This window comes from Phalacrocorax carbo, chromosome 3 (assembly GCF_963921805.1).
Source record: "Phalacrocorax carbo chromosome 3, bPhaCar2.1, whole genome shotgun sequence".
NCBI lineage: Eukaryota > Metazoa > Chordata > Aves > Suliformes > Phalacrocoracidae > Phalacrocorax > Phalacrocorax carbo.
Genome location: NC_087515.1, coordinates 73,871,168 through 73,884,012, shown reverse-complemented (window position 1 = coordinate 73,884,012; position 12,845 = coordinate 73,871,168). Strand labels below are relative to the sequence as shown.

The 12,845-nt window shown below is 42.7% G+C and overlaps 2 protein-coding genes across 3 annotated transcripts in view; one reads left to right on the top strand and one right to left on the bottom strand.

Moving 5' to 3' along the window:
* The window catches only part of MCM9 (minichromosome maintenance 9 homologous recombination repair factor), a 57,502-nt gene that overhangs the window by 17,029 nt on the left and 27,628 nt on the right, over positions 1–12,845 (bottom strand). The window lies entirely within an intron of this gene.
* ASF1A (anti-silencing function 1A histone chaperone) lies at positions 322–11,653 on the top strand. The gene is made up of 4 exons (XM_064447388.1): positions 322–769; positions 4,387–4,502; positions 8,992–9,168; positions 11,236–11,653. The coding sequence occupies exons 1-4, from the start codon at positions 661–663 to the stop codon at positions 11,446–11,448; spliced, it is 615 nt and encodes a 204-aa protein (XP_064303458.1). The 5' UTR covers positions 322–660; the 3' UTR covers positions 11,449–11,653.

The following is a 12,845-nucleotide window of genomic DNA, read 5'->3' as shown; positions in this document are numbered from 1 at the left end:
ACACCTGGGACCCCGTCAGTACCCAGCCCCAGGGAAACCTGCTCACTGCATCGCCCTGGGCACAGAAAAAGAAACAAATAATAATAATAATGATCATAATAATAAAGCCTTAATAAAACGCCCATGGCACACGGCATAGCCCCACAGCACATGGCAGAGCCCCAGGGGCGAGGAGGGGCGAAAGGGGCCTCCCGCCCGGCGGGGCTCGCTCCCTCCCTCCTTCCCGCCCGCCCCGGCTCCGCCCGCCCCGGCCCCGCCCGTGGTTGCGCGGCCGTTGGCAGGCCGTTTCTCCCGCGAGCCGGACGGGGGCGCCGCGGCGAGGCGGCGAGGGCCGAGCGGGAGCGGCGGAGCCCATCTTGCTGCCGCTCGGCGGCCCTGCTCGGGGAGGAGGGCCCTAGCCCGGCGTGCGGCCAATCCGGGCGGGCGCTGGCGGCGAGCAGGGCAGAATGGGCTGTAGTTTAGTGAAATAGGAAAGCTGGAAACAGTGTGGAGTGTTCCTGGTGTAAATAAAAGGGGGAAGAAAAAGTTTCTGCAAGTCGGAGCTCCGCGGCCTCGCTCAGACACTGGCACGGGGGTTTGTGCGTCGCAGAAAACCAACACGCTGGACTTTATTGTGCTGCGTTAACACGCTCTTCCTATTGTTTGTGGTTTTTTCAAAATATGGCAAAGGTTCAGGTGAACAATGTAGTGGTGTTGGATAATCCTTCTCCTTTCTACAACCCTTTCCAGTTCGAAATCACATTTGAGTGCATAGAGGACCTGTCGGAAGGTGAGTAGATCTTTTCCCGATACGGATTTTATAACCCCGGGCTCTTAGTTTCGGGGCTTTTAAGGCTTAAACTTTGCATAGGCCTGCACCTACAATTTAACAGTTTCTCCTTCGCCGCATCGCTGTGCCGAGGCGAAGGGATGTGCTCGTCGGCGACCGAAGCCGCCGGCGGAAAACCCGTCTCGGCCGAGCCTGGCCCCGGCGAAAGTTGGCGGCGTTCGCCTGCCCTGGCCGCCGAGCCGGGGCCGCGTCTCCCCGCCGCGCCATCGCCGAGGCGAGCTGCAAGTTGCGAGGGAACTTGTTTGAGTGGTGGTAGCCATGTTGCCAGCTTTGTGTGTGCGTGGGGGGGAGCGCGAGAGGGAGAGGGTTAATCGGGCTCGGCCGCCGCGCATCCCCGCGGCCGGGGGGGGCTGTTGCGCCGCCGGCGTCCCGGCGGTACTCGGGGCGCGGAAAACGCTCCGCAGCCAGGCGTTTGCTTGGCCTCGTGCTCCATTTTAATACTTTAAAAAAATTGGAAAAAAAAAAAACCAAAAAACGCCGCGGAGGCAGGGGCGGGCGGGCTCGGCCCCGGGGGCCGGCGGGCTCGGCGGGGCGCGGCGCGGCGGGTGCGCGGGGCCGGTACGGTGCGGTACTGCGCGGCACGTTGGCTGCGGGAGCCCTGCCGGTGGGGGAGGGGGCCGGCCGCCAGCCACTATTTTTGGAAGTCACTCGAAAGTTACCGGCTGCCACCAGAGCAGGGGGCGGCCCCGGCCGCGCCGCCCCGGGGGGCCCCCCCACCCCCCTTCCCCGCCGAGTTCGGGGCGCCAGCCGTGCTCCCTGCCGAGGGGCGCGCCGCGCCGCCCGCCGGCGGGCTCCCCGCCTTCCCCTCAGCCGGGCGGGCCGCGAACCGCCGTCGCCTCGGCGGCGCTCGGCAGCGCCGCCCGCCGGGCCGCCGGCAGGCCGCGCTCTGCGGGAGTCGCCCCGAGAGGCCGCGCGTCGCCCCGCGGGCGGGAGTTTTGAACGGCGGGGCGAGGAAGGCGGCGGCGCGCTAGGAGGGGAAGGAAAGCGAAGCGGGGCGCTCCTGCCCGCTGGCAGCGGGGCGAGAGGAGGGGAGGAGAGGGAGGCCGCCGCTCGGCTGGGGCTGCCAGAGGAGCGCGGTAGGGCAGCCGCCCGGCCCCCGGGGGGGACCGACGCCGCCTGCTCACCGGGGAGACCCGGCGGCCTGAGGGGCGGCAAAAGCGGGGTTCGCGGGTGGTAACGCCCGGCAGGCTATTTCTCCGTCAGTCCTTGTCTCGCCCTGGCCCGTCCCGCAGCAGTTGTTCCTTGTGGGTGGCGGCGGCCTGCCCGCAGAGCGTGGGGCTCGGCTGGCCCCGCTCCGCCGTCGCGGGCCGGGGCGGCCGTCCTGGCGGGAACTTGGGAGGAAGTCTCGCCTGAGCCTGGGGTTTTCTCTGGGCCTCCGCCGCCAGCCTCCTGCCCTTCTGCAGCTGCCTGGCGGGTTAGCTGGGGCTGCCCTCAGCACGGCGCGCTCCGTGCCCGTCTCCGGGCTGCGTCTGACCGGAGGGTCAGCCTGGCCTCGCCTGGGGCACAGCACCGGCCCCTCGGCGGCAGTGCCCGTCCCCGGGGCTCGGCACACGGCGCTGCGCCTCGCCTTCAGCTGTGCACGGCTCTACGCGGCGTGCTCCTCACTCTCTGGGTGTGCTTTGGAGTTAATGCCGGACAGTCGGGATGAGAAGAACTCTAGATGGTCTAACGCAAAATTCTCAGTTCCCTTCCCCTACCTAAATGCAAGTTAGACTACAGGATAAATTCAGGATGAGCACTGCTATCTTTCACACTTAAAAATACGATTAAGCATAGTCTTCCTATACTTGATGAAATATTTGCTGTCGTTGCCTTAGCTTCCACGTGCTAATATGTCTATTCACTGTACAGTTTCAAACAGTGCTGTGCAGCACTGATCTTTAAATTCATAAACTCTAGCCCTTTTTATTTTTTAAGTTATTACATATCAAGATACCTAAACAGCATTTGGATCACTATCAATTGTATAATTCAAAACTTTTTTTAAAAAGTCAATTTTTTAGTACTAAATACTACTGGTATAGTAGTACCACTTCTTACACTGTTCTAGAATAATAGCACAGGATGGTGTGATCATCTTAAGCAGTTTAGCCTAGAAGTCCTCACATCTTGTGTGTGCTAAATTGTGCAGATGCTGGCAAAAGAGGTCCTTAATTGTCCTGGATGAGTAGTCTGCAGTACTGTTAGCAGCTAGTACTACATGCTTAAAAGGTAAACAAAACCTCTGATACAGAAGCAGCTGGCCAATGGTGCTGTGCTGTAGAGAGGAGTAAAATCCCTTCCCAGGCCCTGTTAATTGTGTTACTTAGATCCTCAAAACCTGCATTGATGATAAACGTGGTAAGTGACAAGAATTCATTAATGAGGAGAGAGAGTTGCAACCCTAAAGCAGCCAAGTTCTATTGAAGTGCCAAGCTTCTTCTGTGCTTTAGTTCCACTCCTGCATCAAGAAACCATAATGCAGACCTTTGGATTTTGCAGAGCATAGTAATAAAGTAAATGTAATAGGGTAAAGTTTTGTGCTGTTGCATAGACAATCAGGACATTGTTCAAGTAAAAAAATATTAAATATACCATGTAAGTTTTTACAGTACAGTTTTTGAAGCAAGTTTCATTTAAAAAAAAAAGTCATAGTCTTCCATAATAGTGATCTTTTTTCCTCTTGTTTAAAAAAAAAAAAACCCAAAACCTCTCTTTTAAGATTAGTTCCATATGTGTGTGTATTCATATGTTTTTGAACCAAAAAGTAAAAGTCAAAAGCTGGCCCAGGAAGAGCTAATTGTGTACTGATTTGCAGTTTTAACTTTAAAACACCTGTGGTGGAGAGGGTGAATTAGAAAAAACTGAATTGTAAGAAATGTTGGATTTTGGTGCATTATTTTAAGTAGCAAAATGCTGTGTTTACTTTTTTCCCCTGTATTTGCATTTCAGGATGTGTATGAAACCCAGCATCTTTGAGAATATGATCTAATCATGCTCTCACAATTTTACATACTTCTCAGGTTACTCAAGTTACACATGAAGGAATGGGGGCATACATTTAGTGTGCCTGGTGCTTACACAGTGGGTTGTCTGATTCAATTAACTGCCTTCCATGATCTGTATCATTTAAGCTGTGAGATGTACACATGGAGGTTGGGAATTTCTTTTTGGGAGGTAAGTCAGTGTTCAAGGCACGCAGTGCATTACAGGTGTACGTAGGCAATCATCCCTGTGCTGCAGCCATTCTGACAGACTTCAAGAAAATGCTGAACACAGCTCCCAACAAGTAAATGGGCCCCGTCCTCAGTATAGAGTACAAAAATTAACTTGACTGTGAAAATAGAGGGATTCCTGCAGTACCAACTGACTGGAGAGAGAGAGAGAGAGCGGGATGGTCTGGTCCTGAGGACTGGGGCAGGCATAGATAAATTTCTCCGTGAGGACAGGTCCTTATTTCTTTAGGCCAGTTGCAAAAGAAGCAATTTTAGGCTACACAAAACCATAGATAGGCAAGTGTGGAAGACCCTTAACTGTAATTATAAATGATGATTTTTTTAATTCTTTTTTTGCTGTAGATTTGGAATGGAAAATAATTTATGTGGGTTCTGCTGAAAGTGAAGAGTATGACCAGGTGTTGGATTCTGTTTTAGTAGGACCTGTTCCTGCGGGCAGACACATGTTTGTATTTCAGGTAAGTTTGATTTAACTGTGTCTTAAAAAGGGTTGTGTGAATTTGTTTAAAGATCATTGTATCAAACTAAGAGGCACTTGAAAAATAATGGTAAGCTAGAAAAATACTTCAGTTATGATACACCTTTCTCTAAAGTCTGTTCATGAGCTGAACATTTCTTGCCCCAGTATTTCCATGGTAGTGTTTTTGCTTGCGAAATTGATAATTAGAGCTAGTGATCTAAGCACTGTTCCTGTAGCTACTGATAATTTTGACCAGACTGGTCAATAAATATATTCTAGATCACTCAGTAATCAAGGGTGCCAGTTACTTGGTTTACACTAGCACCATCAGGCTTAACTCTACTGCAGCTGGTGGCAGTTTCAGACAATCAGGAGCACAAGGTTAATGTAAACAACATCATCAGAAGATCAGGCCAACAAATTAATTGTAAAACTCAGCCAGAACAGTCAAGAGTTCATTTCTATTTGGCAGGGTAAATGTTCAACCATGACGTTTGGCTAAGCCTGCTAAATCGCAACAAAATGCAGCAATTTGTGAAATGAGACAGAATTCCAATGGTAGATAGCAGCCATTTGGGACATAAGTGTGTAGATCAGGACTGTCCAACAAACTCTGGAGCATGTGACAGTCCTGTAAAATACTACTGTTAAAGCCAAAAGTTACTAAGGAGGCATAATTAAGGGAAAGAAAACAGGCAAAGAGCAGCACTAAGAGGGCTTACTATGGCCTATTCTGGTTTCCGTTCTAAGTCAGCAAGAGAGAAGAAACCTGAAGTAGACTTAACCTAAATTTTTCTGGAAGTTTTTGTGGTTTGGGCTTTTTTAAATCAAAATTATTATTTAGCTCACTTTTTTCTCTATTTATCAAATACTAGTATTTGTCTTGTATACTGAGAGCAAAATCCATCAGCAGAAAAATCACACTGAAACCAAGTACTGCTTATTGTATAAGAACCATGATACTTTCCCAGATACTATAAATTCACTTAACGATTTAATGGCAAATGCATGCTGGAGTATGAGCATTTAAAAAGTGCTAATGAATACACTTTCTTATTTCTCACAGTTACTGTAACTGATTTAAAATAGTATCAACATTTGTGAGGCATCTTGAATAATCCTGTAAGTTCCAGGAAATTTCTTTTTCTTACATGACAGGCTAGAGGAATGGTTGAGGCTGGAGGTTACACTTATCAACCACATTTATGCAAATCAGTCTTGAAACATTTCTGTTTGGTTTTGGGCCTAATTTTTCCACACTAAAAATAAAGCAGATGTGTAACAAATGCATCATGTATTAACAGTTCTTCCATTATCAAGCTATTATAGCTTATGGCATTAATTGGTCAGAAATAGGTGATCCTCTGTTACCCTCAGAGGGACTACCTTGTAGCACTATATCCAGAGAAACGGCTGGCATTTACATTTCTAATTTAAAAGACACACTGTCCTTGATTAAGTTACAAAGATTTGTTGTTGATGGTGATGGGAAGGAGCAGGAGGTGGGCATCTAAATAGGCATGTTTTGGGTATATGATTAGGAAAGCCTTGAAAATTAAATTTACTGGTCTTGCAGTTTCTGTAGGATGGGGTCATAGATTGTATCCCAGTTATAAATGACACTACAGCTAAATCAGGAGCAGGTATGTAGACATTTTGCTTGGATTGGAACAGGTGCTGTAAGAGTCAGTGCTCCTGTGTTACAGTAAAGCGTCACTCTGCTTATGGAATTACGGTTGTCTAAGTGTATTAGACTTGAAAAGCACTGGATTTCAGGTGAGGGTGGGACTTAACTAATGTGTACATGGGAGACCACCAGAAACCGAAGTGCTGCAATAAGCCTTTGATGGTGACTCAAGCTACTTCATTCACCAAACTGAAGCAGCCTGGGAAATGGAGAGAACTAGCAAGGGAAGGCCAGAAAGGTGCAAAGCACTGAACTGTGGGAGGCATATAATATAAAGAAAAGAGATTGTGTATGCTAGGGACAGCACAAGGAAAGGACCTTTGTGGAAGTGTATGAAATTTCCAGCTAATAAGATGCTGTAGATTCTTCTAAAGAAGAAAATGGCTGAAACAGCAAGTACACTGGAGTACCACACAGATAAAATACCAAGGATGGTAGAACTGCCTTTGCTGAAAATAAACTGTGTATCAGGTTGGGAAGTCAGCCTTATGCACAGAAAGATGGAAAATTATTGTGCTTTTTAGACTTAAGGAATCTGTCTTTTTTTTTTTTAAACTAAAAAGATTTCAATATTAAAGGCCCACAGCTTGGCCTGTTTGGTTCTAAATACCAAGGTACAAGTAGTGAAACCTGATTCCTTCTCTCTGTGCACTTGGGATTTGTAATAAGTTCACAGAAACTTGTTTTTGAGAATATAAACATATAAATAATTTACTATCTTTAAGTGGGGATATGACCTTACACTAACTCTGCTACTCTGCAGTAATAGCTATGTGAATAAATATATCATGTGGAAACTGAAGATAATTCAAGACAACATACACACTGAGTGATTTCATAAAATTCTTAAGTGATTTCTAGCATAAGAACAGCATATTGACTGATTTATTTTTTTTATGCACAAGTTAATCCCACTGCCTCTTTCTGCCTACCAAAATATCTATTTGCAACTGTGCACTTATCACTTGGTCATACCAAGCTCTTTTTTTTTCTTCCACCTGTGTATGATCATGTGTTTCCTGGGCAATTAGGAGGTTTGACACCCAAGACAGGAAGTTCAAAACTTGAGAAAAGAAAACCATTTTTTAAAATGCTGTTCAGTGTCTTTTCCACTCAGCAAACCAATGCTTCAGAGTTAAGTAGGATTAAAACAGAGTAAGAGTACTTCCTTGGGTTCACAACTGTATCATAGGGTATTACAGGACACAAAATGACAATGGGAACCTGGAAGAACTTGAACACCACATTAAGGTGTGAGCTGAGTTTCATGGGGGGTTAAACAGAACAGTGTTCTTTTGCAATGTATTATTCTGTAACAGCCCACTGTGGAATTTAAAGTAACCAAATGGTGCTGGGCACTGTTGGAACAAGATTACTGAATTAAAGTAGCAATTTCATCTGTATTGGCAGTTCTTGTGATTATTTTTTTTTTTTTTTTCCAAGCTTCTACACTTTTCCTATTCTTTGGTCATCTTTTCTATTCCCCTATGCAAGTTGTAAAGCCATTTGGTCATTTTCTGTTCCCTTCAGGGCTGGAGGAGGTTGTGTTCTACCTGATTCCCTGGTTGCTTCTCTTCCCCCTGGTGTATTTGCACCTGAGAGGTCTGACTCATCTAATTCTTCAAAGTGCCTACAGCTTCTTAGAAAAAGCTAGACTGGTTTGAAGGCTTAGAATTGAAGTAGCAAAGAGCAGAAGCCAGTGATGCATGACCACTAGCTCCCAAATTGCACAGGGCCTGGAACACATAAATACCAGAGAAAAGTAGGGATCAGAGGGACAGCAGGAATTAATGCCATTTGTCCTGTGTCCTAAGGCAAGATTTGTTACATCTGAACCATTCTAACATATGTTGTTAATATCAACTTGTACTTGCAACACAGGTGTTTATTGTTGGCTTCAGATCTTCATGTAAAATTGTAAATATGAAGCTGTTCCATTTATGCTTAGATTGCTGTTACTTTAAACCCTACAGCAGAATGAGGCACCACATTTTATCAATAAATGTGTAGTTAGGAAGCATTTTAAGGGACTGATGTGAGCCACATTTTGCGAGGCAAATTTTATTGACTATTAACTGCAGAGCTGTGGTAAGTTGAGGAAGAATATAAGAGTTGTCTAGTAAGTAGGATTGCATCCTGGCTGAAAGTATGTAGATGTCTTAGAGTGATGATGCATTTAGCTGCATACATTTTAACAAATGTAGGCATGTGGAAGGAGGCAAGAGAAAGAGTAGTCTATTCCTTTCCTAGCAATGTGTGGGACAGCTCAAAGCTCACTGTAGCCTGTCCCTGCTCTTTTTGCTGAAGTATAAATTGCAGTCTTATTTCTAACGGTTTAGTCTTGTTAAAAAACACCCTTACGGACCAATTCAACCTCAGAGGTACAAAAAAAAAATTTTAAAAAATCTTAACTCTACTACATTATCAAGATGGGCTGGAGAACAATGGCACTGCAGAATTGGAGGGCTCTTAGTGTTAGAACAAAAGGTTAAGCTAACAACGGTTCAGCTGGTCAATATATTTAAAAGCTGTTTTGGATCAAAGCTGTCTTATCACCCATGAGAAATGTCAGCACACAGTATTACTGTATTTCTGTTTCTAGAGGATAGTGCCCTAAATTCAGGGTTGATGTTGTTGTGAAGGCAGGTATATTTTCTGGTTAACCTGAAGAATAATTTTAAATACAGTCACTACCCAGCTGCAAAGACATACTACGTAAGATATATCTAGCAGACTACCCTTGCTAGATAGGCATGCGGTATCAATTTTATTTTAATCCATCTTTCTCTTTCACATTTAGGCTGATGCACCTAACCCAGGGCTTATTCCAGATGCAGATGCAGTAGGTGTAACAGTTGTGCTAATTACATGCACCTATCGAGGTCAAGAATTTATTAGAGTTGGCTACTATGTAAACAATGAATATACCGAAACAGAACTGAGAGAGAATCCACCAGTAAAGCCAGATTTTTCTAAGGTAAGGCATGTTTTGTTATAGTCATGTATCAAAGGTATTCTTATAGAAAGGTTTTTAAGAAACAAAATCGAACCCCAAGTGGTTCCATAAAGTGCATGGAATGAGGCATCAAGTAATGGAAAAAAACATGGGGGGACAAACAAGAAGTGCACAATTGTTATGCAGCTGTCCTAGTGTTAGAGCTGCAGTTTCTGCAAAACAGTAACAAATAAATTGAAGAATAAGTTACATATAAAATGAGAGAAGATGGGGGGTAACCTGGTAAGAGCAGGTCAGATGATTATCCAATCAATGGACAACTTGACCAAGGAAGTATACAGATTAAGTTTAAAAAAAAAAAATCCTTCATGGTAAAAATTAAACCAGGGCTAGAATTAAAAGATGATAGGAAATAAAATTATTTTGAAGCTAACACCTTGAGAAGGATCAATTGAAGATGAAGAACTAGCCAAAATCCTGTGAAATACTCTACACGGGCAGACTCTGTACAAACCAACAAGGTTCTGTACAACATCCGGGTTTGTTTTCATGGAAGGTTTTGTGGAGCTGGGCTTTCTCTTTATGAAAGCTGATGAACATGCGTGCACGCTTACATTCCAAACTTGTGTGATGGTGGAAATTTTATTTATCAAGTTTGCATGAATTATATGACTGGATAGATGAAGAAATGAACGGGATAGTGCATGTACTGTAATGTCTGGTACAGAGGATAATCCCCATAGTCCCTGAAACTGATCTTCAAATGTAACTAAACTGAATTGGTATGTAAATTGGTTTTTAAAAGTTGCTAATTATTTTCTATGCATAACTTACATTTCAGGGCTCAGTATGTTATCAGAATTTGAAATTACTGTTAATTTTGAAGATTCTTAAAATTTATAATATGTTCCTTTTTTATTTAAATCATATACTTATTTGTTATTTTGGGTGTGAATGCCAGAACGTTGACTTCCTTTAAGCACTTGGATTTGAAAAGCTTAGAACTACTTGTCTTAATTCTGATTTGTTTATACAAAAAGCTAACTCTGCTTCTACGAAAAAGAACAGGAAAAGCTATCATGTATTTGTATAAAAAGTCCTTAATGTGACTATGGGACAGAATCTAAATGTACAAGTAGAACAGAATGTTATTAAACATTCAATGGTAATAGATGGGTAATAGATCCTACTAGGTTAAAAAAATTGGTTGTCTTAGTTTGCATAAGGGGTTTGGAAGTATTTAATGAGTGCACTTTTTTTTTTGAGAATAAAAACAGTATTACTACCAAAGCAAACTTTTCCTGTGATCAGTCTTAACTTTCATACTGAGTGGCCAATGGTGGTAAGTTGCCATCCTCCAGAGGTAACTATATATTATCTTGAAAATGGTGAAAGATTAAGAAAAAGAGATAATTTTCTTTTGTGCTGCATGCTTAAACAAATACAGTATGTTTTCAAAGGAAAATGAAGGCCAGCCATGAGAATAAAATATATGACCGTCTAGGCATGTCCACTGCCACAATAATAATAATATCTTCCAAATCTAAGAAATGCTCTTACTTTTAAAGCTTTAGTAGACAAATTAAAATTCAGTTAGTGAAATCAATCTAAAGCATGGTAATTTAAGGAAAGGGTGTACTCCTAAATGTAGACAGTTGATGGAATTGATAGAATTATTGCAAACACCATAAAGTTGATGCAAAATTTTATGAAGTACTGTTGTTTGCAAAATCTGTGTGGGGTAGTCATTTGCTTTACTAAAAGCTGGCTAAAATAGTAAACACTTGAACTTTTCTTGCAGAGTTCTCGTACAGCCTTGAACTCACAGAACAGTTTAAAATATCCTCTCAAGAAAGCAGTTATTTTTCTGAATAGAATATCAGAGTAAATGAACGAGTGGTGTGTTTCTGTAAGCATGTTTCTGATCTACAGATAGTAGCTATAGATTCATATTTATATGAATTGCCTTTCTAAACAAATTGTTTTACACATACAAGGTTATGGGGAGTAAAAGGAAGAAAATCTGTATGCGTGTGAGCTCCAGTTTGAGAAGTACATGTTACATAATCCGTATACTTTCTTTTGCAGCTTCAAAGAAATATTTTGGCATCTAATCCCAGAGTCACAAGATTCCACATTAATTGGGAGGACAACACTGAAAAACTGGAAGATGCAGAGACCAGTAACCCAAATCTACAGTCACTGCTTTCTACAGATGCATTACCTTCAGCTTCAAAGGGGTGGTCAACATCAGAAAACTCATTAAATGTTATGTTAGAATCTCATATGGACTGCATGTGACTAACCACCATCACTTTGGTACTGTACATGTGTTAAACTGTAAAAACAACCAGAACTATTTCCCTCAAATTCCATAAGTACATAGTTGACAAGCAATGTGAAGAACTTCTTTTAAAACATCCTGTAGAAAGTTTATAAAGAAAAAAAAAACACAAACCAGTATTTGAGCAAATTGTGGAATATAAATACAACTATTTTTAAGTAATTGCCTTTTTTCTCTAATGTGTTATTCTATGTGGTCTAAACCAAACCTGATAAAAGTATACCTTCCCCCCCCCCCCCCCCTTTTACTTTGTAAGCACTATTAAAAGCTAAAAATCTGAAAGTTAAAACATTCAGGCAAAATGAAGGAATACATGCCATGTCCTCATCTCTGATATCCAGATTGCCAAATATGAAGTGCCCTTTAATGGCAGCTGAAGAACGAAACTGTCATTTGACGAAGTGCAAAGAAAAGAGTATCGCTTAAAAAAAAAAAAGTCCAAAAATGTCCTCTTGCTGTGAAAGCAGGCAGCACAGTATAATTTTAGGTGCAAGCTTCTTTTCCTTTCAAGGCACACACTTGTTACTTAAAGCATACAATTTGAGATTTACCATCTGCTATCTTGGATTTTAGGACTTTTTTTTTTAAATCTGCTGCTGCTGTTTAGTCAAACTGTGGTTTGTTAAGGGCAATGTTTCGTGTGAATTTGGGTTCTTTGCAGCAAAGAACCCTTTTTCAGCCACTCTGATAGTGTGCACATTTGGTTGGAAGGATTCAAGTCATTACCAGAAAATTTAAGCATCAAAAGGAATAGCATGAGTATCCAAAAAATGCTCTTCTGCAAGATTATGATGTACAACTGCTGGGTTGGTATGTTTATTTTCAGATATGCTTTATTCTTGTAGTCTTTTTAACTAGTAATAAGGAGTTTAGATGCTTGCTTTCAGTTTTTGGAAACAACTGGAATTTAAAACTTTTCTGTTTTCTCTCTACCCTTTAAGGCAATCCTATGCACTGGTACAAATCAAGATTCAAACCCTGTTGTGGCAGGCATGACACACTCAAGAAGACATTGCCTGCCCTGAAGCTCTTGCACTGAGACATTCCTATTACCTGAGGCATCCTTGAAGATAGAGCTAGGCAGTAAATTGTAAAAACTTAAGACATTATTATGACACTAACAATTGAGTTATTCCTTCCAATCCTCATCAGCCTTACATGTTTACTGTGACTGTATGTGCATTTAAAATTGTAATCTGTCATGTCAGATTGCAAGAATATAGTTCTGCTAGTTACTAGTAACTGCCCAAACTGTGAAAGCTTGTAGGTTCCAGGCCCTTTAAAAAAAGGTTAAATTTCATAATGACTGACAGTATAGCTCTGAATAAAAATAGAACACTTTCTCTTCTCTTTC

Excerpts from the sequence above, each read along its gene's own strand:
- ASF1A (XM_064447388.1), top strand. The coding sequence starts at position 661 with ATGGCAAAGGTTCAGGTGAACAATGTAGTGGTGTTGGATAATCCTTCT. Across the intron at positions 770-4,386 it reads CATAGAGGACCTGTCGGAAG|ATTTGGAATGGAAAATAATT; the intron begins GTGAGTAGATCT and ends TTTTTGCTGTAG. Across the intron at positions 4,503-8,991 it reads GACACATGTTTGTATTTCAG|GCTGATGCACCTAACCCAGG; the intron begins GTAAGTTTGATT and ends TTTCACATTTAG.